This window comes from Leptidea sinapis, chromosome 24, assembly GCF_905404315.1.
Source record: "Leptidea sinapis chromosome 24, ilLepSina1.1, whole genome shotgun sequence".
Taxonomy (NCBI): domain Eukaryota; kingdom Metazoa; phylum Arthropoda; class Insecta; order Lepidoptera; family Pieridae; genus Leptidea; species Leptidea sinapis.
Window position 1 is genome coordinate 10036352 of NC_066288.1, and position 26401 is coordinate 10062752.

General features: G+C 36.1%; 1 protein-coding gene across 2 annotated transcripts in view; it reads left to right on the plus strand.

The window, feature by feature from the left end:
• Positions 1-26401, plus strand: part of LOC126971752 (visual system homeobox 2-like) — a 149442-nt gene that overhangs the window by 32010 nt on the left and 91031 nt on the right. For both annotated transcript variants that reach the window (XM_050818141.1, XM_050818142.1), the window contains exon 2: positions 10120-10173. In XM_050818141.1, coding sequence (XP_050674098.1) covers positions 10120-10173 — 54 coding nt within the window. The remainder of the gene's footprint in view (positions 1-10119; positions 10174-26401) is intronic.

Below are 26401 nucleotides of genomic sequence, written 5' to 3' on the forward strand. Positions count from 1 at the left end.
TAAAGCTAACACGAATATATTTTTTTGTGAATTATTTTCAATAAAAAAAATAAAACGATTTCATAAGATTTATTAACAGTGAAGGTCTTGGAAAAGTCGAATAACATAAGGAGGAAAACTAATCAAATTATCAATGCTTTAACTAAACAATACATTGTATAATAGTACACGTCATATACTTATATGCAACAAAAACTCTGCATGCTGGATGCAATATCCATATGTGCTGCAGCTCACAGGCTCCGCTAGAGCCGGTTGCTACATCGTAATTATATCGGGGCTGCGCATTCACAATATTTAGACAGGGCTCCGCCCCCGGGCCGGATTAGGAAGTGTGTCCTGTTGTATGCATTGTACAGCGGCCGTGTTGACACCGTCGATAACTGTAAGCACTACTTAACGTCAATGGGGACAAAAAATGCGTCTTTCGAAGCTTTGTGTGATCCCATTGACGTTCTATTATGTGGGACAAAGTGTTTAGCTGTCTGTGATGGAATTATGTCGCTCAATAGATTTAATCCTATTACGTTTTGTTATATTGAAAGATAATCTGAAGTGGTGCAGTGTTCAAACAGGTGCAGTTTAACCAGTCACATCAGAAGTCACCACTACCGTGTTCCGTGGCTCACGTTCACCATCGAGATTTTCTGGTCCAATCTTTGCTAGAAAACTTATTGATATTATTGTTATATCGTTTGCTTAATTGCCTGGTTACTCTTGTACACTAACTGTATACATCGGCATTGCCACATGGCGAACTCTGTTCATACAACTAACACTAAGTCCCACAGTTAGTTTATCGTCCCGTGTATCACGTACCCAATCCACTAAATACGTGATCATATAAAAGCTTTCGAAATAAGTACTTTTGCCACATGATGAACTCTGTTCATACAATAATTAACATAAAGTCCCACAGTTAGTTTATCGTTCCGTGTGTCACGTACCCAATCCACTAAATACGTGATCATATATAAGTAAATCCTTTTTACATTTAGGTCTTATGATATAAAAGCCTACTATATCTGATTTAGAAACCTTAATATTAATATGATAATATTGACACACTTTTACAAAAATTTTCTTACTAGGCATAGCCTGTACTATGGGTACGACAATGACATATTTAATACAGTATACATACGTACATATAAACATCCATGACTTGGAAACAAACACCTTTATTTTTTTTATGAAAGTAAGTGACGAGATGAGCAGGACGTTCAGTTGATGGTAATTGATACGACCTACCCATTACAAGTGCTGCTCAGGTTTCTTGAAAAACCCAAAAGTTCTGCTAATTTCACTAGCTACAGCGCCCTTCAGACCGAAACACAGTAATGCTTACACATTACTGCTTCATGGCAGAAATAGGCGCCGTTGTGGTACCCATAATCTAGCCGGAATGCTGTGTAAAGGAGCCTCCCACTGGTTTGAAGGAGCATCACTCATTAACTGTATTTCCCCAGTGCAGTGGGACAGATAATAGTAGATAGATATAATGTTAACACCGTGTCATAAAAGTCATTGGGGTGCTTGTTATTTTAATATTTAATGTTTCTTGGAACTCGCAGATAGGCCAAAATATAATTGAGAAATAAATAAACATAAAAATTGTTCGTAATGGCGAAACATTCCACGAAAGTTGTGTAGTGGCGCTCCAATTGTTTTGACAAGTTTTTATGTTCACGGTTGACACAACTACTGTCTGTTGTTTTTGGAGCTACTAAATTGTGTCAAATTAGCGAATGTTTGTTTAGGATTGTGTTAGAACACTCGACACTATTGCTGCTTATAAAGGTGATGTTACCGTGCCAGGTTAAAAAACTGAAATGTTCATGACCATATTAATGTGTTCTACCTTCCAACGTGCACCATTAGGAGGCTCCTTTGCACAGGATGCCGGCTAGATTATGGGGACAAAAACGGTGCCTATTTCTGCGGTGAACCAGTAATGTGTAAGCATTATTGTGTTTCGGTCTGCAGGGCGCCGTAGCTAGTGAATTTACTCGGCAAATGAGACTTAACATCGTATATAGTGTAGTAGTAGTGGTGAGCGCTATTGTATGGCCGCTCAGAATTTTTGTGTTTTCAAGAATCCTCAGCGGCACTGCATTGTAATGGGCAGGGCGTATCAAATACCATCATCTGAACGTTCTGCTCGTCTCGTCCCTTAATTTCATTAAAAGAAACATAATGATTGTGTTATTGATTGATGTAAGATTGCGTTTGTGCCCGGCAATAATGCAAGAAGTAGGAAGATGTGGGTGATTACTCCCCCCCCTCTAAGAATCTTGAAAAGAGATTGATTAACAATATTTATAATAATTAAATTAAGTTGTCCTTAAGTTGGCACCTAAATGTAGGTATTAACTGAATATGTACGTGTAATGACATTATTAGATAAAAGTTACGATTTCTTTGCTAACTTAACATTTCGAAAAATAAGTTTAAATATTATGAAAATTTAATTTAGAATCCATAAGGATTGTTGGTATCTACACATAGTAACAAGATACTACTACTAAAATATCGGAATAAGAGTCCACAAAATTGATTAATTAATTGGACTAATTCCAGAAATTGTTCCCAACTACAATCTTGTCGAAATTGAGTTAAAAACACAAAACTGGTCAACTGATTCATATTAACGGACTGACAAAAAATGGCAGCACTACTGTCACTCTTTAAATGACATCATGACTTAGTAGCCCAACCCACATGTATGGAATACACTAATATTTATTAAACTTTAAACACGAATTCCTTAAGATGTGATGTTTGTGGCTTGGAACGTTTTTCAGGAACTACGTCCAATTATGGTCTTAATAAATCATTTTAACTGTTTTTCAATAGGGGGCGCCTCTAATGGAAATGCGCAAATGCAAATAAACTATAAGAATGATCGCAATAAAATTTGAAACAGATTAAAGCGTCTCAAATTATTTATAAGCAGCTTTTGTGATCAGATTAGCCGAATACGGGGACGCGCGGCGCAACCGCGATAATTGAAATAGCTTCGAGTATTATCTAGCGCTGAGTCCCCAGTGTAACGCGACCTGCCTCCCGCTCACTCGTACAGGGCGCGCTAGGTGGAGCCGAGGGTCACACTACGTCGGTCTTCATGTGAGCGAACGCATTCTTGTTGGATTATTAGTTGACAGAAGTTTCAATTAAGTCGCCCCTGCACTGAGTTCGATATTCACTTATTGCTTTTATATATCACGATGAAACGACCGAGGGACTTCACTTGTGGGCAACAAAATATTAATTATCTCCTTATTTTATAACAATTAAGTGTAATATTACGGGAAGTGAATATTATATAGAGACGGGAAACGAAGGAAAGGTAGACAGATTAGAAGGTGGGAGGACGATTTCAAAAGGATAGCAGGACCGGACTGGATGAGAGTAGCTAGAGACCGAATAAGGTGGAAGTCTTTAGAGGAGGCCTTTGTCGAGAGACAAATTACTAGCTAAGATAATTTAAGTTTTATTAATAAGAAAAATTAAGTCGCTAGTAATAATAAAGGCTATTTTATTTATTTATTTTATTTATAAGTGTAATATTACTAAGTAGGTACCTAAGGCTTACACCAGACGGGAGAAATAAGGACTGTTATATTATATTCTATCAAGACTGGCCTGTTATACCTAAATAATATGTAATATAATAATATTATTTCTTTAACTAAAAATATTTATGTTTTAATTACACAAATAAAATTTTAAAACAAAATTTTATGAACGATGCGGTGCTCAAACCCGCGATCTCTCGCGTTCAGTGCGAGCGCTCTTTCCAACTGTCGCCAGTCGTTCGAGTGACGTATCGTTGATAAAATCTTGTATGCTTTGTTCAACTCTCAGGTTGTGGATTCAAAATTTTGTTTGCAAATTTTATTTGTGTAATTAACTGTAAAGTAGATCCTGTAGATGAAGCCACAACCTGAGAGTTGAACAAAGCATACAAGATTTATAAACGATACGTCACTCGAAAGGTTGGCTCAGTTGGTAAGAACGCTCGCACGGAACGTGAGAAGTCGCGGATTCCCAAATTCAAATTCAAATATTTTTATTCAAAATAGGATGTGACATCACTTATTGAAAGTTAAAAACTACCACCCATTCTAAAATGAATGCCTCAGACCTGAGAAGAACGGGAGCAACAAACTGAGCGGGCCCATTGTTATTAAAGTTTTTTTTCAAATTTTATTTGTGTAATTAATCCCAGAAGTGAGGGTTATCACTTTAAAACATAACAAATTGTTGATAAGTCTTAAGTACATATTTTCGTAAGAAATTTATTTATACAGAAAGGCAAGGCATTTACTATAATAAACCTGTGTGTATATAAATAGATTATTTTCGTTCTTAAGGCACGAACTAATGGTTGTTACAAATTAAAAAAGCTGTTCTTTATAAAAATGCTAAGTAAACAGATTAAAGTATCACTTAGAGAGGAGCGTGTTTGAGTGCGATAATAGGTGGGTGTTGAGGTGACAGGTGATGCGTGACGTCACATTAATAAGTCTCCGACAAGATGGCGGCCACGGCGTGCCTTACGCGAGCTGCCGGGAACAACATTTACCACTGGTAGGCTCCTTTGCACAGGAAGCCGTCTAGATTATGCGTACCAGAACGGCACCGATTTCTGCCGTGAAGCAGTAATTTGTAAACATTACTGTGTTTCGGTCTGATGGGCGCCGTAGCTAGTGAAATTACTGTGCAAATGAGACTTAACATCTTATGTCTCAAAGTGACGAGTGCAATTGTATACTAAATAATTGCTACACGGGAAGCACCAGCTTTCAAATAAAAAAAAAGAATTATTAAAATCAGTTCATCCAGTCGAAAGTTCCGAGGTAACAACCAAAAAAAACAACCTCCACCTTCTTTTAAAAGGTCGGTTAAAAAAAGCATTGTCGTTATCTGATGACTGTAGTCAGTGTGACCTAAGCTCTAGGAATGGCCTAATATTGTTTCATAATACTTAGCTGTTAGGGACACATAATCCTCTATTTGAAAACGAACCAAACATATATATTGATTGAACCGGCCCAAATTCCGTTGTTCATTATTACGCCAATACTCGATAACTAGTAGTTCGGTACTCAACACACAGAGTGCTTCTGAGAGAGGGAGCTTTCTTTTAATGAATGAAGTGCTTTTAAGCGGAAACTTGATACAAATTAACAAAAGAGTGATCGTTAAGACGCGACGGATGCTTTGGGAACAAAAAGATCGATAAAATCTACCTCTAGATGATTAACTGTGTTGAATGATATTGTTGAAGTTAAGTCTTATTAAATTTATCAGATAATGGCGACCACGTACCGGAAGACGCAGTGTTGGTAGGCCTCCACAAGCGGAACCGACGATCTGGTCAAGATCGCCGGAATATGATGTGGGCAGCGTAGGACCGACCGTCGTGGAAATCTTTGGGGGAGGCCTTTGTCCAGCAGTGGACGTCTTCCGGCTGATGATTATGAAGTTGAACCTTGTTATGGAATAAATAAGTAAATCATTGTGTTTGTTGGATCCATGTACTAATTATTACAGTAATCACGACCATCATGCTTACAAAGAATCCTTACACAAACAATAATTCAATCTCTAAAGGTTGATGCATTCAATATAGGATAATTTATATTAATATAATTTGCTCTTTATTAGTTTTTTATGAAATATTAAATATTTAAAACGCGTTAACTTTGAACAAGATTCATATATTGGATGCAGCACCTTACAAACTAATATGTTTCGTATATTATAGAACTTTTCACGTGCTCTACATTTTCCGAACATAATATGATAGATTCAGTTATTTAATACAAATATTTATAGTGGCGATTCAAAAGCGCTTATTTTAAGCCTAATTGAATAAACATTATTTGACTTGACTTGAATAATCCATATCCCTTCGCCTTAGTTAATATAAACTTTTTTATGAACCCATCCAATTAATGCGAACAGTCAGAGCTGGTGTAGAAACCGATATTACCAATTATATTATTCAGTCACACAATATATAAAAAAATTACAATTTAGGCCTTATATGTAGGTATCAAAAAACTTATCAGACTTTATTAGACTTAAAAGCTTTTACAATATTATGGTTTTAGGGGAAAGAGTCCAGGAATACTAGAGAAAACTTGACTATTCGTTGTTAAGTCATATAAAAGATTATTATCAAGTAATTATAAACCAGTTTTTCTGAGATCGTATCTCGAGTCAGAAATAGAATAGTCGAATAGAAAAGATAAACTTGATCTTAAACATGCAGAGAGAGAAATACAAAAACAGGAATTTAAAAACTAATTTGTGGTGTAGTTCAGAAGCAAAATTAAGAACATTGCATGGACAAGAAATTATTTCGTGATTACTTAAAATGCCTCTGTAGATCACTACAAACAAAGAAAATCAAAATTAAAGTAGATTTATTCATTGGGGTTAAGTCGTAGCATACGTAGTACGTCATGTGCTATGAAGTAAAAAAATTAAAATAAACAGTAAGGTTTATTTTAATTGAAATCCACAAAAAAAAATTAAGGATTTACTAGATATGCATCCACCCATGCGAGCATTTTATTCATATGTAATCTACCAACGATTGGTGATACATATAATTAAACTTAAGCACTTTACACAACCTTAATACAGCTTCCCAAGGAGTAACTTTGCTAAAATTCGTATATAATTAAAAAATATTATATTTGTACTCATCAATTTTAGAAATATGTATAAACGCATTTATTTTATATTTTTCCTTATTTCTCTTGAATCGAAACACTTCACTTTTGCTTGGTTTTCAGTTCCTTTCATAAAAAGTGCAAAACTACTTAAATAATAGTATTATTAAGTAATAATATTGTTATTGCTACCCCAAACATGTTTAATATGCAGTAAAACAAAGACAGTAAAGTGGTGTGTCGTGGTAGAGTTAGGTGATGGCCCTTGATGTAGAGAGACATTCGATAAGTCAGGGGCTCTTCACCGAGCAGGGTCAAAGTGTGCAGGTGCTGACGTCACATGCCCCATGCCACGTTCTAGTCGAGATTAAGTCTTCCTTTATTTCTCGTTTTATATCTTAGACACTATTCTATCACTTCTTTGGTCCATTTCTCACTTACTTCTTATCATGTGTCCAGCCTATATCAAAATTCAAATTCAAATATTTTTGTACAAATTAGGATGTGACATCACTTATTGAAAGTCAAAAACTACCACCCATTCAAAACAGACCGCCTCAGACCAGAGAAGAACGGGCGCAAGAAACTCAGTGACATTTTGTTATTTTATAAAAATATGGATTATAATGTAATATCGTACAATAAACATTTATAAATAAGAGCCTGAGGGTGTTCGCTTCATTCCCAGTCTGTGGTATAATTAAGAAAATCGTTTATGCTATAGTAAACCTTTCCCACACAAACGTTTTTTAACATTTGATTTAAATTTCGTAACACATTTGTTTTGTACATTTTCTGGGATTATATTATAGATGCATATACATCGACCAATAAAAGACTTACTAACTCGACTTAACCGAGTAGTAGGCATTATGATAGTTTCTAGCAAATTCCTCAATGTGCTGATGATCACATATACATTATCAAAGAACTTAAGGTAACGGGTAAGTAAAAAGTTAAAACTAACGAAAACCGTCTTCAAGCATTTATTCAAAACAAGCTAATTTGGTAATTACAAAATTATTATGTAAACAAATATAACTTTAATTAATAAAATTCTAAAATTGGTGTTAATTAGATATAAATTCTCGTACAATTTAATTAATTATGCCCATGTTGCTAGAAATCGAGTAACATAACAAATGAAAAAACTCCTCATTTTTAGAAGTCGGTAATTTTACAAAAAATATTTGTTTGTTTCTATAGTTCTACCGTATCTATTGTAATTGAAATGATGTGTAAAAAGATGAAAATGTAAATGTAAGCTTAAAAGTGTGACAGTTTCTTGCAACTTCATCTCATTAGCTCAAGCTCTCCCTTTACGAAGTGGCGGTAAATTCAATAATGAAAAATATTTATTCTTGACATTCATAAGTGTCATTTCCATGACCTACATGAATAAAGTTATTTTTATTTGATTTGATTACATCTATATTTTCTATCGTATTTAATCGTATAACTGACAACAACACATTTGTCGCGTCTACGGAAAAGTAGCCACACAATGAGAGTAGGGGTCACCAGGCAGAAGTGGGTAAACTCGAACAATACTCGACACGAACAATTTATTTTCTACATAATTGAGGAAACGTTTAGCCTCTTTGTGCGCTATCGTGAAATTGTGAAAAAAAAAAAACCGCACAAATACGAGCGTCTTGGCTTTCTATTGTTTCGTTTGTGAATCCAATTACATTTTGTGAGTTTTTGTCTTCACTGAAATCTGAGATCATCTAGCGTTGCCATTGTTTGTGGTTGTTGGCCGCTCCACCACCCCGCAACCCCGCACCCCTACTACCGTATACCATTTTTACCCAATAACCGTTTATAACAATTGTGACACGTATGAGCATAAAACACATTTTATTCTATAGAAGAGTTTTTTGACCACAAAGAGTAAAGGACTTTGACATTGCATTCTAAGTGGATTATTCTAATCTTGACTTTAATCTATATATCATAAAAATATAATGTTGTGTTGATATTAAAATAAATTAATTTATAATATTGTAATAAACTTTTTTGACCAAGACCATGTTTGCATGTTATTGGTAATGGCTTATAGGAGATACTTTAAGCTGTTGTAAGACCAAATTTATATTTAATAGCAAATAAATAAATATGGATGGTTGAGTGTGAGTGTTAAGTTATTCGATTCCAATTTGTTTTCTTCTAATTAATTTCAAATATGTTAGCCATGTTTTGTCTTAAAATAAACACACTTGGAGTTGTTGGTAGAGTAAAAATGCCACCGGTATTTAAAATATAATTCGTATAATAACGAGATGGACTGCTTACTTTAACCATAACATCGTTTATAGAAGGCTGTCTCTCTGTCTGTCTTTATAAATCAGTCGTTAGAGACAAATAGACAGACTCGATACAGCTCTATATTAATACGACATTAAATTACAATCATATGGCAAGCTGCTTTTAATGTTTAATTTTCAAAATATTTTTTATCTAATCGTTATATTATAAAATGTATAAGATAGCTTATCAATAGCTAAATTTATTGTTAAGTCAAGAACTTAATTACTCAGTGTGAGGCTCCTTTACACAGGATGCCAGCTAGATTATAGGTACCACAACGGCGCCTATTTCTGCCGTGAAGCAGTAATGTTGTAAGCATAACTGTGTTTCGGTCTGAAGGGCGCCGTCGCTAGTGAAATTACTGGGCAAGTCAGCCTTAACATCTTATGTCCCAAGCGCAATTGTAGTTCCACTCAGACTTTTAGGGTTTTTCAAGAATCCTGAGCGGCATTGCCTTATGATGGCCAGGCGTATTACTATCAGCTGTACGTCCAGCTCGTCTAGTCCGTTACAAACAAATTCAGGACTGTCAAGTTACACGTTCGATTTAAAACTCATTGATCAAGACTATGTTTGATATAAACGAAATGTGGTTCGAGTCCCGCCGTAGGGTGCTGCTTAAGTCAGTATTCTTCAATAGATAGTTAGCAGATATCAACTATATATACAACATACGTAATTTTATGAAAGGTAATATATTTCCTTAATTTCTTAAGAGTAAATGTCAAATGCAATACGTAGCTGGTAATTGACCACCTTCTGACATTATTCAATTGATTTGAGTTTTCTTTAGTGTTAATTCCGCCAATATTTGTCTTTAAACAATTCGACATGTGTTTCTGGCATGAGTCGGTGTCAGGCAAATATTGGCGGAATTAACATTAAAGAAATCTGAAATCATTTGGATAATTATAGATTTCCGCAAAGTAACGGCTACTTCAACAAATTTTCTTTCACCTTCAAACATTATTATAATTACATTCAGGCCTTTCCAAATTAGTATGTGAGATGGACGGTGCAGGAGCGGCCCGACCCCCGGCTGCTCTCCGGTTCCGTAAATTGGAATTCCTCGCGGAAATGTTAATTGTTTGTCACTTAATTAATGTAATTCTTTCCGCAGGCTTCCCGCAAATCAAGTCGCCCTACAGCCCGACAGCGCAGAATCATCTCTCCGGTGAGTCCCATATAACTTACTATCTCGTAGCTCCCTCCTTCCTCTGCTATATAATTGTGTATTCATTTTTTTTATTTTAATGAGTATAAGGAACGAGACAAGCAAGATGTTCAGTTGATCGTATCTGATACGCCTTTCCCATTACAATGCAGTACCACTCAGGATTCTTGTAAAACCCAAATGTTCTGAGCGGCATTAGAAATGCGCTCGTCACCTTGAGACAAGATTTTAAGTCTCATTTGCTCAGTAATTTCAGACCGTAACACAGTAATGCTTACACATTTCTGCATCACGGCAGAAATAGGCGCCGTTGTGGTAGGTACCCATAATCTAGCCGGTGTCCGGTGCAAAGGAGCCTCCCGCTGGTATTTATTGAAAATAAAACATAGCCTGTGTTCCTCGCTGATACTTAAGTGTTGAATTATTTAAATCGATTTAGTTATAAATATTTGACCCTTACAAACAAAATATATATTATGACAATCAAATGTCTTCAAGTAAACTTAGCGTGGAAAATTTTGCAAATGTTTTGAGTTTTCTCGGCACGAGACTCAACTTGTGTCTCGTGTCAGAGTTTGGCGAGTCAACATCTCCTGAGGATGCCTCGTGTAGAGGCAAAACACTTGCCGAATTATTTGAAGACAAATATTGGCGGAATTAACACTCAAGAATACTCAAAACATTTTGTGGAAATTTTGATTTAGTCACCTCTACTCTCGCTCACTATCTCTCTCTGTTATGTAGCTGTTTGCCTTTTATGAAATGGCAACTATTTGGATATATTTATAATACTATGAATAGGAGGTCGTTGACATTAATTTGATAAAAAAAAAATACCGACGGCGAGTTTGATCGTGATTCACCGTCACAAGTATTACCAACTCATATTGTATATTAATTGAAGAAACTATATATAGTTAGCACTGTTGATAATAACTCATTAAGATCACTTGTATATAAGTGGTAGCACTTTTTTTTTATGAAAATAAGGAACGAGACGAACAGGACGTTCAGCTGATGGTAACTGATACACCCTGCCTATTACAATGCAGTGCCGCTCAAGGATTCTTGAAAAACCCAAAAATTCTGAGCGGCACCACAATTGCGCTCGACACCTTGAGACTTAAGATGTTAAGTCTCATTTGTACAGTAATTTCACAGCTACGGCGCTCTTCAAACCGAAACACACTAATGCTTACACACTACTGCACACTACAACGGCGCCTATTTCTGCTGTGAAAGTAGAAATAGGCGCCGTTGTGGTACCCATAATCTAGCCGGCATCCTGTGCAAAGGACCCTCCCACTGGTTGCAAAGGAGCCTCCCACTGGTAACAATGAGATATTGATTCGAAGTTAAGAGATGATCATCTTATATTAATGAAACGTTACACGTTTTAGATTTTGGCTCTTATTCTACAATTGACGTTAGAATGTAAACTTTGAATTAATTGCTCAATTGGAATCAATGGATTTGTATTACATAATACTTATTTATTAAAAAATAAGTCAAATTGATTCAATATTTAATTATTACATAAATAAATATTGAAACAATTTTACACAAATTATCTTGCCCCAAACTAGGCATAGCCTGTACTTATAGGTGCAGGAAAACGGTATATTTAATACAAAATACTTACTTAAACACATCCATGACTCGGAAACAAACATCCATATTCATCATATAAATGTTTGCACCTCCCGTGATTCGAACCCGGGAACTCTAGCTCAGTAGGCAGGGTCACTAACCACTGGGCTATATAGGTCGTCATATTGCCCAGTGGTTAGTATATATTACTAAGATTCGAACTTCCTGGATTCACTCATGCGTGCGCCGCAGGTCTTTGATATTTGATTTAAGATTACTTTGAAGCCTAATGTTATGTCATCCGTCACTAGATAATAAATCTGCTTTTCAGTACTTTAAATTTGTTATAGAAAATACTTATTTGTCACATTCATACAATACCAGTTAATACTTATATGCATTGGAACAAGAGATCAATATAGTCATAGATCGGGTGTTGAAATGCCAAAGGTAGAAATAGATTCGCCAATTTAGAAATGCGATTGAAGCGTCCACAAGTCATTGGTGACCTTTAACAAGACATAAATGTTTCTCAGCACAGACTCTACTACATACTATCCATATTAGTTTGACAACCGAATATAGCCGAATGGTTAGTGACCCTGAGTTAAGTTATAGAGGTCCCTGGTTCGAATCTCGGTAGGTGCAATCATTTATATGATGAATATGGATGTTTGTTTCCGAATCATGGATGTTTATTTGTATGTATGTATGTTTAAGTAAGTATATTGTATTGAATATATCATTGCCTTGCACCCATAGTACAGGCTATGCCTAGTTTGGGGCAAGATAATTTGTGTAAGAGTGTGTCAATATTATTATTATTATCATTAGTGGTGATATAAGTACCTAATATGTTACGCCCAACTAACGATACTGCTGATTGATATTAATTGTGTTGTTGTGTGTTGTGAGCTTTTTTATAATGTAAATAATATATGTATAATATGATATTAATAATGCGTTGGATTGAATTGCATTTTCAGCTCTGATTTGTGATAATGTTATGTTCATTTGAGTTCTAATAAAAGTTATGTTCTTAACACGAAGTTGTAACTCTATTACTTATCTGTAAAATTATGTATTTATATATTATATCGCACAAGTGTTCAGTGGAATGAAGTGGCAGAGCCATTGGTATTCAGGAACTAATAACGAATAATACACACCGCTGATTTAGGAAAGTGGCTCGAGGTGGCTACAGCCCCGGGCGGGTGGGGAAATACGGGCGACGCGGGGGGGGAGCATGGAAGTGTTCCCTCGTGTGTACGTAACCGACCCCCCCCCCCCCCAGGCCGACCCGTCCCCGCGCCTCGTCTCACCCCCTCACATACCCTAGCCTTTGTCTCAGTAATGAATCCGGCAAACAGCAAACGTCACCGCGCAAACTCCGACCAGCTAATGCCATAAATCATAAACCGATCTCCGCACCAGCCAATATTCAGCCTTGAAATAACAGAGTTAGGGTGCTGTTTCACGTGCCGCCCCCGCTTGTTTATCACATTATTTTGAAGGGGGAGAAAGAATTTGCTTAGGCAGGACGTGAGGTTTTAGAAAATATCCTGTTTGATGCAAATTAGTGAGGTCGAGAGCGGTACGACACCCTGGCAATGCGCGCTCGGGCCCGTGGTGCCAGTTCCGGCACTCGAATTACTTCATTACCGAAGTTTCTCTATTGATTTTATCTTACAACTGCAACTTAGGTGCTTATCGCTCTATAAATACACTTCAATTGCATTACTTCCCCATTCTGATTTGACTGAATGCAACTGGAGGCTATTAATGAGGCACAATAATTAATGACAACTTATTTTTAAACTTGCAAGAAAACTTGCAACAGTTGGTGACATCAAAAGATTACCGTTTCCTGTTTTATTAAATTTTGAAATGAAATTCTTAAATATAATATGAAAATGTAATAAAATGTAAGTGGTGTTATAAAGACGGATAGATTCATTTGTATTACGTACGAACGACCCTAAATTGCACAGCAAGCACTCCGCCGTACCATCTGACTGGAAACCAGAGCCGGCAGCCATTTTTAAAAAATTGCCTTCGCCCCGCCATTTATAAGCGGGAATTTCATATTTGGAACACCGCGGGGTGGAATTCGCGATTTGAATTGACATTTCCAGCATCATGGCCGCATTTTTTATTGTTTATAAAACAATAAGAGCCGATGCTCGCTTCGCTTTTGATTATAAGAAAGCCGCCATTTTTAATTTCAAATTAGGGTCCCACGTGGGGACGTCTTTATTTGCTTATATTATATACTTACATTACATATATTGATTTGACAAAGATTTTTCCAATTGGTGACATAGTATGACATTAGTATCTATTGTAACATTTCATGTATCTATTAATGTAATAAGTACTTTGGTAATATAAGTTAACCACAGTCCTCGTTGTCATGTGAACTAAGATAATTTTATTATTATTACCAATAATATTCAATGAACGCAATCAATTAGTTGTGAAACATGATATTTGGAAGTGATTAACCGCCATGCCGACGTGTTCTATGTTTGTGTAACGTTTGCTTGTGAAGTGTCACAATAAGGTGACATTTTCCACGCGAGTTGCCAGTTAATAAAACATTATTAACCCGCCTCGACACAACGTTATCTATTACGGGCACACTCGACGGAAACGTAGCTTTTTCTGTCGCCAAATATGTAACAACATTGCTAGTGTGCCGAGCGATCTCAGTCACTATGTTACTGTTGATAGAGCGAGTTGTCGCTTGGGACCGATACTCGGTGTTGGGTTTCACAAGCGCCGCGCTAAGTGGAGACTTATAATAACAAATGTAGCATTACTCAGCTCGTCAGTTGTGGCGACTGGCGACTGGCGAATGGCAACCGGCGACCGATCTGTGAAGCGAATTGAATTATCTATTTAACATTTTATTGAATAACAACGATACATACAGGGGAGTGTTATCGGAAACTATAAGCAGAGTTATGTTGATGTAGTATGACGGGACCGTAGAAGATAACCGTACATGAGCATTGCAGCATTGCTCTATCAAAAAGATGCTCTGTTGAGCTGCTTACGAGAAGGCTTTCTAGTAAAGACCTTGAGTAATGTGACTCGTCTTTTGATACGTCACTTTCTTAGAACACCTACTGTTTTCTGTGATTAATGAACTATATGATTGTAAATGAAGCGTGAGTTGTCTCACTAAATTATATTTAAGAACAACTATCTAAGTTTGCTTTGAACGTACTGTGTGTTGCTAATGTGATTGGATAGGGAGGTAGACTGCCTGTTGTCCAAATAAATAATTATATTATACATAAAAATATGTATGTAAAATATGTATTATACTGAGAGGTTAAGACTGAATATTAGCCTACTGGTCGTGTTAAAACTTAAGGCAGAAATAAGTAACAAAATTGTCGCTTACATTGTCACTAAAGGATTAACACACAAATATATATAAAGTTTTTATTTTTAAATGACAATAAGGGATGAGACGAGCAGGACGTTCAGATGATGGTAATTGATACGCCCTGCCCATTACGACGCAGTGCCGCTCAGTATTCTTAAAAAATCCAAAAATTCTGAGTGGCTCTACAACTGCGCTCGTCACCTTGAGACATAAGATGTTATTTCTTATTTGCCCAGTAATTTAAATAGCTACGGCGCCCTTTAGACCCAAACACAGCAACACTTACACATTACTGCTTTGAGGCAGAAATAGGCGCCGTTGTGTTACCCATGATCTAGCCGTCACCCTGTGCAAAGGTGCCTCCCACTGGTAATACTTACATAGTAGTACATATATAAAGTGCACTTAATTATATTATAATTGAAATTATGAGAATAATTAAGCTTGATTGCTAAAATCCAACCCTATATTAGCTGTTCCAGCCTACGAACTGTAGAGTTGTTGGCGACACTTCTAGTCAAACAATAAAGTTTTCGATGACAAAAGAAATTCAGCCTCGACCATCTCTATTTGCCTTTAAATCGAAAACTATAAAATCAAGCAAATTTTCTAATTGTCTGATTTAAATATTCAATATTGATAGATGTGGAAGCATTGTGCCCGCTCTCTGGGATATGTTTGCATCGTGCTCAGGGTAGAGACAAGCATTCATTGGAAAATGATTAATAAGCAGAACAGTGTGTAAACAAAGGTCTCCCTAGCCCTATCTGGAGTGATATACTTAGCGATGCCACGAACAAGTGTCACGCAAATACAGTAAAATGATCACCCGAGATGTATTCCGTTTCAACACCGGCCGCCGGCTGCCGATGCCAACTGGCGGCTCCCAGGCTCAAGCCACTCTCAATGAAGTTATTTATCTTCATAAAAGTAATAATTAATTAAACTACATTGTCTCAAGTTTCCAATGAGTAGTTAAAGCACACACTGAGGTGACCCGCACCTATAGCCTTATCAATCGGAGAGATGAATTATTGTCTCTATTCGTGACCGTCTTCGAAGTGTAGAAAACAGTCAAATTATATATTATTATTACTATTATTATTAATTACGGTCCTTATTATTTAGTATATGAAATGTATTTCGATATTCGTTTGAGTGTTTTTATGACAATAATCTACTACTGTGGGTTTGTATGAATTTCGTAGAGATGGAACTTAATATACCTTCCTTGATAATGCTTTAGTTATCGAATACAGTTGGCACGCCTAAACTATGAATAGTTTTAATTTTTTTAATATTATAAAGCTGATAAGCAAGAAGCTTCTACCACACTTCAATATTGCCAAAGGTACTTCAAAAATGATTGCTATTTAATCAAGATAAAATACAAATTACTTGTTAATTGAGAGGTAAAGTTCATTATAGGTATTATATTCAATATAGAATGAAAAATAATTGAAAAACTCATTCCAGCATAAAATATATTTTGTGATAAGTATTCAGTCGAAATATTTTAGCGTAGTTTGTTCCCGTTACGTAGACTTGCACGATACTTGATAATAATATGATAACATAAGCATTAGGCACAGTACTCTACCTGAATATGTCTTCAGACTTAGTTAATCTTATCTAATGTTTAAATAAAGGAGTAATTACTTACTAAATAGCCTTTACTAATTAATAGTTTGGAAATAATTACAATAAAGTAAAATCTTTTACACCGTAAATCTTTCGTTGAAATGGAATTAATGTATCAAATAAGTATTTTTCATTATATTATTCTCTACACATAATAATAAAAGTGTTTTATGCTGTGCTACGGTGCTACAAGACTACATAGCTACGATGCTACGAAGTTGGTAGTAGCCATAGATCAAAATACTCTGAACCAAAATTATCTAATTTCACGACGTATTTAAAACCTATTAGTGGAAATTTTTGTTTTATGACATTAAGGACACCATTTAGATAATAGCTGAACCCTTACTTTGTATGTCTACATAAATAACGCGTATCCATGCTTATAATAAAGAATCATTAAGATACTTTTTAAGAAATAAACTTATTAAGTGTTGCCTCTCAATATATTCTCGATAATGTTATGTATGTACATAGGCACATATGTGATTTTTCTAGAATCCGTCATAAACATAATGTAAACACTAGGAATAAACATAAACTTAACTCGGCGTCGAGTTAAGTCAAGTTAGCACGTCTTTTGTGGGGCTATGTACTCGTATATGCTTTTACAACAAGATCCCCGAAAATGTTAAAAACAAATGTATTACGAAATTCAAAAGAATTGTTAATAGAAGTTTATGGGGTAATCTTTACTATGAGTTATTTATTTGCGCCCGTTTTTCTTAGGTCTGAGGCATTCATTTCCGTATGGGTAGTAGGTTGTGACTAAAAGTATTACATACATAAATACATACTTTTCTTGTAATTATTGTATAAACTGTTTTTTTGGTAGAGGAGGAACAAGCGTACGGGTCACCTTGTATTAAGTGATCATCGCTACCCACATTCATCTGCAACACCAGAGAAATCACCAGGGGCATTGCCTTTTAGGAAGTTGAAGCGTGCTTCTTCTGAGAGTGCCAGTTGTCATATCTTTACTGGAAACACCACGCTAATCTCATTCCAGATTGACTGCGCCTGACTTGAAGTTCCTTGAAAACACGATCCAGCACAAAATAAAGTGATCGAGCCGTTCACATACCACTGACTTGCCAGCAATTCAAGCAGCTCTAAGCTGCAGCAGGTGGTTCAAGTTAATAGTGGGCTGATGTACCAGAGATGAGTGCAGCACTCCTTATGTGGCTGGACCCATGTTTTGTATACTATCGCTTGAAAGTGGGCCTGCTTGAAATATTTTACCCCAGTTCCTTCGGAGCCAATTTGGCTTCGCATTCCATTTTTATGGCCGAGAAGTTGGCAATAACTCGTGATTTCGAGACTCAGTATTCCTATACTAGGAAATTAACAGTAAGAGAAATGTTCTCAAATAGCGGTGATAGGAACAATGGATTTTTGAGTGTTTGAGTCTTCTAAAATTTATGTTATTACGATGTTCTCAAGAAAAGACTCGATAGAAGATACAAGTTAATTCCAGCACTCTATGACGAAACTCGAGAGAGACATGCCTGGCCAGTGTATACGGCTTCAGCAGCGGATAACACCGCATAACAATGCATGTTAGACGCTTCTAACTTATCATATGCGTGCAGACGAAACAGTGTTGGAAATAGCACACAACAGAAATGAGGATCTAAGCAGCAACCATTGACAAGTTCCCAGATTAGCGCCATACACGAAGATAGAAAGACTTCGCTAAATTCAAACAAACTGGCGAGCCTTCACTCTTACTTTCAACCGCCGCTGCCCATCTATGTGGGTCTATCTCAAGCCCGAGGTATCAGCCAGAGAGGATATATATCTGTGTCTCGGTGTAAAAGAGCAGGGACGGCTTCGCCAGGTGGAAATGGACGGCATTTAAATTTAGACGCAGCCTTCTAATGTTTCAAAATGCACAGCGAATGTGTAGGAGGGTGGTTTTGACCTCTTGCTCTTTTTGCTCCGAGCTTTTTGTTCAACACAGATTTGCCCCATCCAGAATACGCAGGGCAGCCCGGGTATGGATTCCCGGGCTATTAGGTAGATATCCTACTTGTAGAGGCTCAGGGATGGATTCTCCAAGACTACATACACTGCTACCGTCCTGGGGTAGTCTATTTTTATTCGGTGCTGTCATTTGTATCTAGAGCTGGGGAGTTGGTCTGCTATTTCATTTAAGTGCGAGAGTGTTATTTCTCCGGGCGTGACGGCCTAAATTTTGGCATAAAAGTAGGCATTAGCAATAATAACGATTAGTGACCGGAGTATCTATCTTCTGTTGATCCGAGTTACTATGCTGCTTAGATATTGCGATTATCAGAGTTATACATTTTCTACGAAAAGGTTGACCATTGATGAGAAGAAAAATGGCCGCTCATTCATTTAATCAATTCTTACAGATTTATCACTTTACAAATTATTTTTAAATAACCTTTCGTACCTTTGAGGAATAACGTACTACTAACTGGTGTAACTTAACTATCATATTAAATGTATAACTACGAATTATGATTATTTTTTACATTCAACATTCTCATTTACAACATTCGAGTATATTAATTGTATCACTTGATAGAATCCATGCAAAGTAATTAATTAAAATACTCGAATCACATTTGACGTCAACAACAAATTTGTCTGACACGTCAACAAGCTTCTTTGGCATAGATATGGTGACTCTGTCCTTTACTTTAGAGTGCTCAGTGGAGTTGTTGCGTTAAAAATGGTTTATTTTAAATATGAGTGAGGTATCATCAGGACACAATACAACCTCATAGACATCAATAGCAAGATAAGTAAGTCATTAATTTAAATAAAATATTAATAGGTGCCTAAGTCATCTTATTCAATGTTATATTCGTAGCCCCGTATTGGTGCAGTATTCTGAATCAATATATCTTTGCGTACGATGTAATCAAAAGACGATAATCACGTTGAGACTTATTCTAAGCGTGAAATATATTATGAATTAAGCAAACACCAGCGTTGGTAGCAGAACGCAACTGTGTGAAGCCAAACTATTTGGTGTGTTTTAATTATTATTGTAAAAATGCTGACTCAATTCGATTCTATATTCGTTTTTCAAATTTTCTTGTAATATTGGTCTATAGTCCGGTCACTTGTAGAACCCGATTTAAGCAGGAAATCTAGTTTACTGTGAACACAATAAACATTCAAATTCAAATATTTTTATACAAAATAGGATGTGACATCACTTATTGAAAGTCAAAAACTACCACCCATTCCAAAATGAATGCCTCAGACCTGAGAAGAACGGGCGCAACAAACTCAGCGGGCTTTTTTTTTCATCGAAAAAATATGTTTACAAAGTAGGTAATATTTTACAATTAAAATTATGCTTTAATAGCCTGAGGGCGGTCACTCCATTCCCAATCTGTGGTATCATTAAGAAAGTAATTTATGTTATAGAAACCTTTACCACACAAACGTTTTATAACCGACTTCAAAAAAGAAGGTGGTTCTCAATTCGTCGGTATGTTTTTTAAGAATTATTTTGAATAACGTAATACTTTTGTTTTAAACATTTTCTGGGATCTTGTTGTAAAAGCATATACATCGCCCCACAAAAGACTTAATTCGACTCAGCCTGGCATTATAAGTTTATGTCTGTTCCTGGTGTTAACATTATGGTTATGACAGTTTCTAGCAAATTCATTTATGTGCCTATGAACATACATTACATTATCAAGAATATATTGAGAAGCATCAGTCCAGATGTTAATTTCTTTGCTAGGCTATAAATAGCGCGAATATCCTTTTCTGCAGCACAAATATTGTATTAATATCGGCCGCGTTGCCCCATAGCAATATACCATAGGACATAATACTATGGAAATAACTAAAGTATACTAGTCGCGCCGTATCTATGTCAGTTAATTGTCTAATCTTTTTAACCACGTATGCTGCAGAACTAAGTCTGTTCGTCAATCCTTCAATTTAGGGGCCCCATTGTGGCTTATTAAAAATAACGACTTCACAGATTTACACATATATCATTTGATTCCTAATTATTAATAGAATTATATTTACCTGGATAAAATTTAGTAGTCTTATGGGCTACCAGTACTGATTCTACGTCTCTAATTTTTCAAGTAGATTTCAAGTTTTTAGAAAATGATTAAGCTTTCTTTTTGAACTCATCACTTGAGTTATATTTACTCTCCTCAAATAGTGCATATATTTGGTGCATATTTTTAAGTAATTCAGTAATTCACTCAAACTGATAATCAAGGAAGCAGTAATCAATTAATTTTTTTTGTCAATGTAGAAATAGAAGAATAATAACGCTGTTAAGAGTTTTTATCGACTATTATTTACTTAATTAACTTATAACTATTATTTTACTTTATAATATTAAACTGAATTAGCTTATCAGTTAGTCAGTAAACTGAGTGAGCTTATTAGTGGTTCTAATTTACTAATTTTGGTTTTACTAGTAGGCTTTACGTTTACAAATTGTAGGTTTAAACTGCATTAGAATTGTTATTCTCCGAGAACAAATTCACTTTATCTGTTGAACCTGACTTGCTGATTGTTTAAATAATCACTAAAATTAAAACGAGACAATATGTATTTCATGAGTTGTTTTCGTTTTATTATTCCTTTTTATAATTATCCTATCTTTAATTGCTAGAATTATTATGAAGAAATTTAATTAAACAAACCCAATTGTGGCTTCAAATGATAATATCCGTATGCACTCTATCTACACGACAACGGATCTATGGTTACTAATTGTACTTGTGAGGTGCTAGGCGCAGGTACCTCGAGACAGACATGTGTCATGAATTATTAATAGTAAAGTATGCGATGTAGTTATGACAGCAGCGTGTTGTGTAGGGATGTTTTACATTATTGATTTACTGCGCCTGTGTCACCCCGGGGCTCGCGTAACAATTTATAACGAATAGCCTTCAGCTTATCAACGTTTACAAGAATCCGTTTGGCAGAAGTCTTGCTCATTTATTTATTTATCTACACCCATGCCTTAAATCCTCTATTAAAGATTCTAAACCAGTTAGCTTATTGCCAACATTAAAATACCCTATGTCATATTAACCATTACATCATCCAAACGAGTGTTGTAGTGAAATCCAGTACATCATTACATCATCTATTTTCATTACAACACTCGTTTGCACGATGTAATGGTTACTAGGACTGGCTCTTTTAATGTTAGCAGTAAGCTAACTGTTTCAGAATCTTTTGTGAAACATTCATATTATGGTTGTAGATAAAGTCTTGTATGCAACTGTTGATAATAAGGTATTAAAACACTCATGTGATACTATTATCAACCCACATACGTGTTTTAATACCCCTTATTACACAACAGTTGCATAAATAACTATTACTTTATTAGGGCCAATAAACAGTAACACAATAACATTTAACTATAACTAATACATATAAACCTTAATTATTAATTGTGAAACCAACCACATCAGCGACAGATAAATTATATGAGAGAGATAAACACATACATCTATATAAACAAAAAATAATATTTATGTGGCTTAGTAACAATTACAAGAGAAAAGAAAAAAAAAACGGTCAAAGCATAATACAGATTATGACGGCTGTGTTAATAAATATTAATGTTTATTACATAAGCATCAGTTATTCGCTTTCCTTTTTGCTATATATAATTAAAATAAATTATTCTGTAACTTAGGGTTTAATAATTAATTTAAACTTTTAAATCTTACTAATTATCTTTTAATCATACTACCTAATTTATTTTTATAACATCAATAACTTCAACTCTAAAAGAGGAAACATGATTACTGAAAATATCTTTATTTGTAAATTACTCATTCCCTAGCAACGAATGTTTTATTCTGCAAGAATTTCTTCTAGTACATTCCATAGTGCTGCATCAGCTTAGGTATGAGATAGCGGTTCTCTGATGTGTTATAATATCTCCATAGTACCTTTGACGAATAACGTACTACTAACTGCTTTAACCTAACTATCAGACACAATTAGTGTAACAACCAATTATATTTATTTTTTAAATTAAAGATTTTTTGTTTGATTATAAATTCATTCACTTACACATCAATATCATGTAATAAATAATGAGGTCTTATGAGTTTACGATGGTTTTGTTGCCAGTCATTATTAACTGCAAAAAATGATCTGTGACTATCTTATGTAGGCAAATATAGCAACAATCTGCACCGTTGCACTTTTATGAAACGGAGACCAAATCATTCAGCACAGCAGCACTGGACTGGACGGAGAAGGTAATGGGCCTCTGATGTTTCATCATCATCATCATCAGCCGGAAGACGTCCACCGCTGGACAAAGGCCTCCCCCATAGACTTCCACGACGATCAGTTCAGATCGGTCCATCTTGTGGGGGGCCTACAAACACTGCGTCTTCCAGTACGTGGTCGCCATTAGAGGATTTTGCTGCCCCAACGGCCATCTGTTCTTCGAACTATGTGCCCTGCCCACTGCCTCTTAATTTTTGCAATCATTTGGGCTATGTCGATGAAGACTCGCTGTAACGACTGAGTCTCTAGAAAGACCTCTAGTGCCAATTAAGATTTAATATTGAACGCCTTTTGTGCTATGCATAGTATTCGATACGTCACAGTTTCCTTAGAGCCGCCCATACTAACGCCGAGCCCGCCCGACCCCCTACTGCCGGGGGAGTGAGGGGTTGGGGGGAAGTGAATCAGGTTTCTAAGAAAGCTATAATGTTATTACCAGGCCATTATATTTTTCCGTGCGGGCGCGCGCGACCCCGCTCGCGTTAAATTCCCTCTTCTGCCCTCGGCCGGCCGCGGCCTCTTGTTTGTTGTATACTTTTCCGAAATTAGATTTTGTTAAAAGATATTTTCCTTTGTTGTTGAATCGTTCCTGATTATATAATTGGAGTGCAGACGCGGTGTTTTCATCTCAGTTTTTTGCTGCACAAACTGCATGCTAAGTGTTTCTCTTGTCTATTTTTCCTATTATTACCTGTATCTATTTTAAATCCCAGTCACACATTATACAATTATCTTTCTAAAAGAACAAGTAGTAATAATTGTTGCTCAGGACTTCCAATCTGGAAAAAAAGGTAATTTAAACTAAAAACCAGTACGTCTCATGACAATATTTTATAAGAAGCCCAATCACGGTTAGGATACACACACATCCTATTAAGTCCAATTAAGGAGTTCGAATGTATCTTTCGGCTTCGGGAACTCTACTTCATGTTCTTAATATTATAAACTCATATAATGTTTTGTGTGACTTCGCATGTAGTATTTTCTGTGTGGTCTTATGTCGTATTTTGAAGACTATGAAGGCCATGAAGGCGCATGAAGGCCAATTTGCTTTCGTATTGCGAATATACGCTTCTACTATGTAAGTCTTTTTTCCAAATGCAAAACAAGATACTTTACATGATAGGTCTGTTGGATTTCTATGATGTCGAGTGTCACGGGATGGCAAGTTATTCTCATGAACGGGTGCTACTTTGTAGTGTCTGGATTATCCTCTTACCAGAAACTTTGCTTCGTATTTTTAATCGCTAGTAAAATGCTTGCATAATTTATTTACTTATTTACGGTGTGTGTGGTTTATGCGTCTTCTATTCTCAATATATATATTACAATACTCAATATATATATACACTGAGCATGTACCACACACATAACTTCCCGTCATCACTGTCGTTACTTCAGAACCCCTGTATTGCGCAAGGGCGGCCTATATCACCTAACTGTCACCGGAGAAGTCACCCGAGGGTCTCGGCCATATCGTGGAACTAGCAGAGTGCAGGTAATGACTCCCCAGGGACGGCTAAGTGATAGCCCTGCGCCCCATGGCTCGTTATCCATGTATTCATTTATTTAATAGAAACCCGTACTCTAACCTGGGTTGTATTAATTCACCACTCACATATTCTCCGTAATGGTACATAAACATGGTGTCAGAATATTTGTCTTGTATTTTATTTGTGAGACAATAATTAGCGATTAATTAGGTAAATTATTTACAAAAAATACAGACTCAAATATGTATCTTAAAATAAGGTACCTGATAATTAAGAAAAATATTTTTAAGTTGACGCTAAACATAAAAATTCTATCCTTACATGTGACGTAATAAAAATGTGAAAAATATTGGTGTCACAAGCTTCACAAATTTGTCAAGTTGAGCTTCATGAGAAGTTATTAGCTTCATCACTATTTATATTGTAACTCTGAAACAGCTTTCACACACAAAAGCCTTAACAATTAATAATAATTAATAAATCATAAAGACAAAGTAATTAACAATACAAGGGAATTGCGATGTCAAAATCGACAAGTCACCCCCAGCATCGCTTCACGAGGATTACGCAGAGACTAATCGTCACTACCATTGGATGCAAAAGACAGCATGACAAATAATGCTACAAACACTTTTATGCAGAATTAAAAAATACAATTCTCACGAAGTGCCAGAACAGAATAATTTGTTATTATAGTTCTGGAGCCCGCCATATTAGATGTTGATTACATTCATTGTGTATCAGAAATGAAGAGATCCTAGGAGAACCAAAGCTACCGACATAGCCCAAATGATTGCGAAACTGAAGTGGCAGTGGGCAAGGCACATAGTTCGATGGAGAGATGGCCGTTGGGGCATTTCCCTTCCCATGGACTTACCAACCTTTCGGTTATCAAGATCTACATCCCATTTGCGCCAAGCCACTACGACCCCGCCACCAATGGAGGGGCACTGATAACTAGTGAGCACCCCTCCCCCATAGCCCCCGTGTCGGTAAAGCTACCTCCACCACGTTTGACGGGTAACCGCCGAGGAACCTTTCCGAACCATCTACTTCAGGTCAATTGAAGGCCACCGCACCCGTTGCTCGGTGGCCGTTGGGGCAGTAATGTCCTCGAATGTACGTACGTACCGAAAGACACAGTGTTTATAGGCCCTCCACAAGATGGACCGACGATCTGGTCAAGATCGCCGGAATACGTTGGATGAGGGCAGTGCAGTACTAACCGTCGTGCAAATCTTTGGGGGAGGCCTTTGTCCAGCAGTGGACGTCTTCCGGCTGATGATGATGATGATATATCAGCACCAATGGTACCGATCACAGCCACTATCCGTGACCTCGTTCCTCGTATCTCGTCCTCGCTCCAACAAACACGCTTCTCAATATTTAGTCAGACACAACTCTGCTTAATTAACAATTGTCTTTAATTATCATTATAGTCACATTATTATATATCATTTAAATTATTATCAGGAAATTATTACAATTAACAGATTATAATAGTCATTCTTACACGCTTTTTATTAGTTTCACCTGTATGTATGTTTGATTGTAACCGACTCATTTGGGCGTGATTTGAGCCACTTTAAACGGCCAGATTTCGTTCAATCTTAGAAGAGTTATCGAGAACCGATGACAATACATTAATTTGATAAAGTTATTAAATTAAAAAAAAAAAAAAAAACAAAAACAAAATAAGATTTAACTTAATTTATATAATTTTCATCCATCATCAATAATGCAGGAATCGATGTTAATTTTAAATTTCAACCATTATCTTTAAGCGATTTATCTAATATTAGGAAATTTTCGAATACCAAAGAGA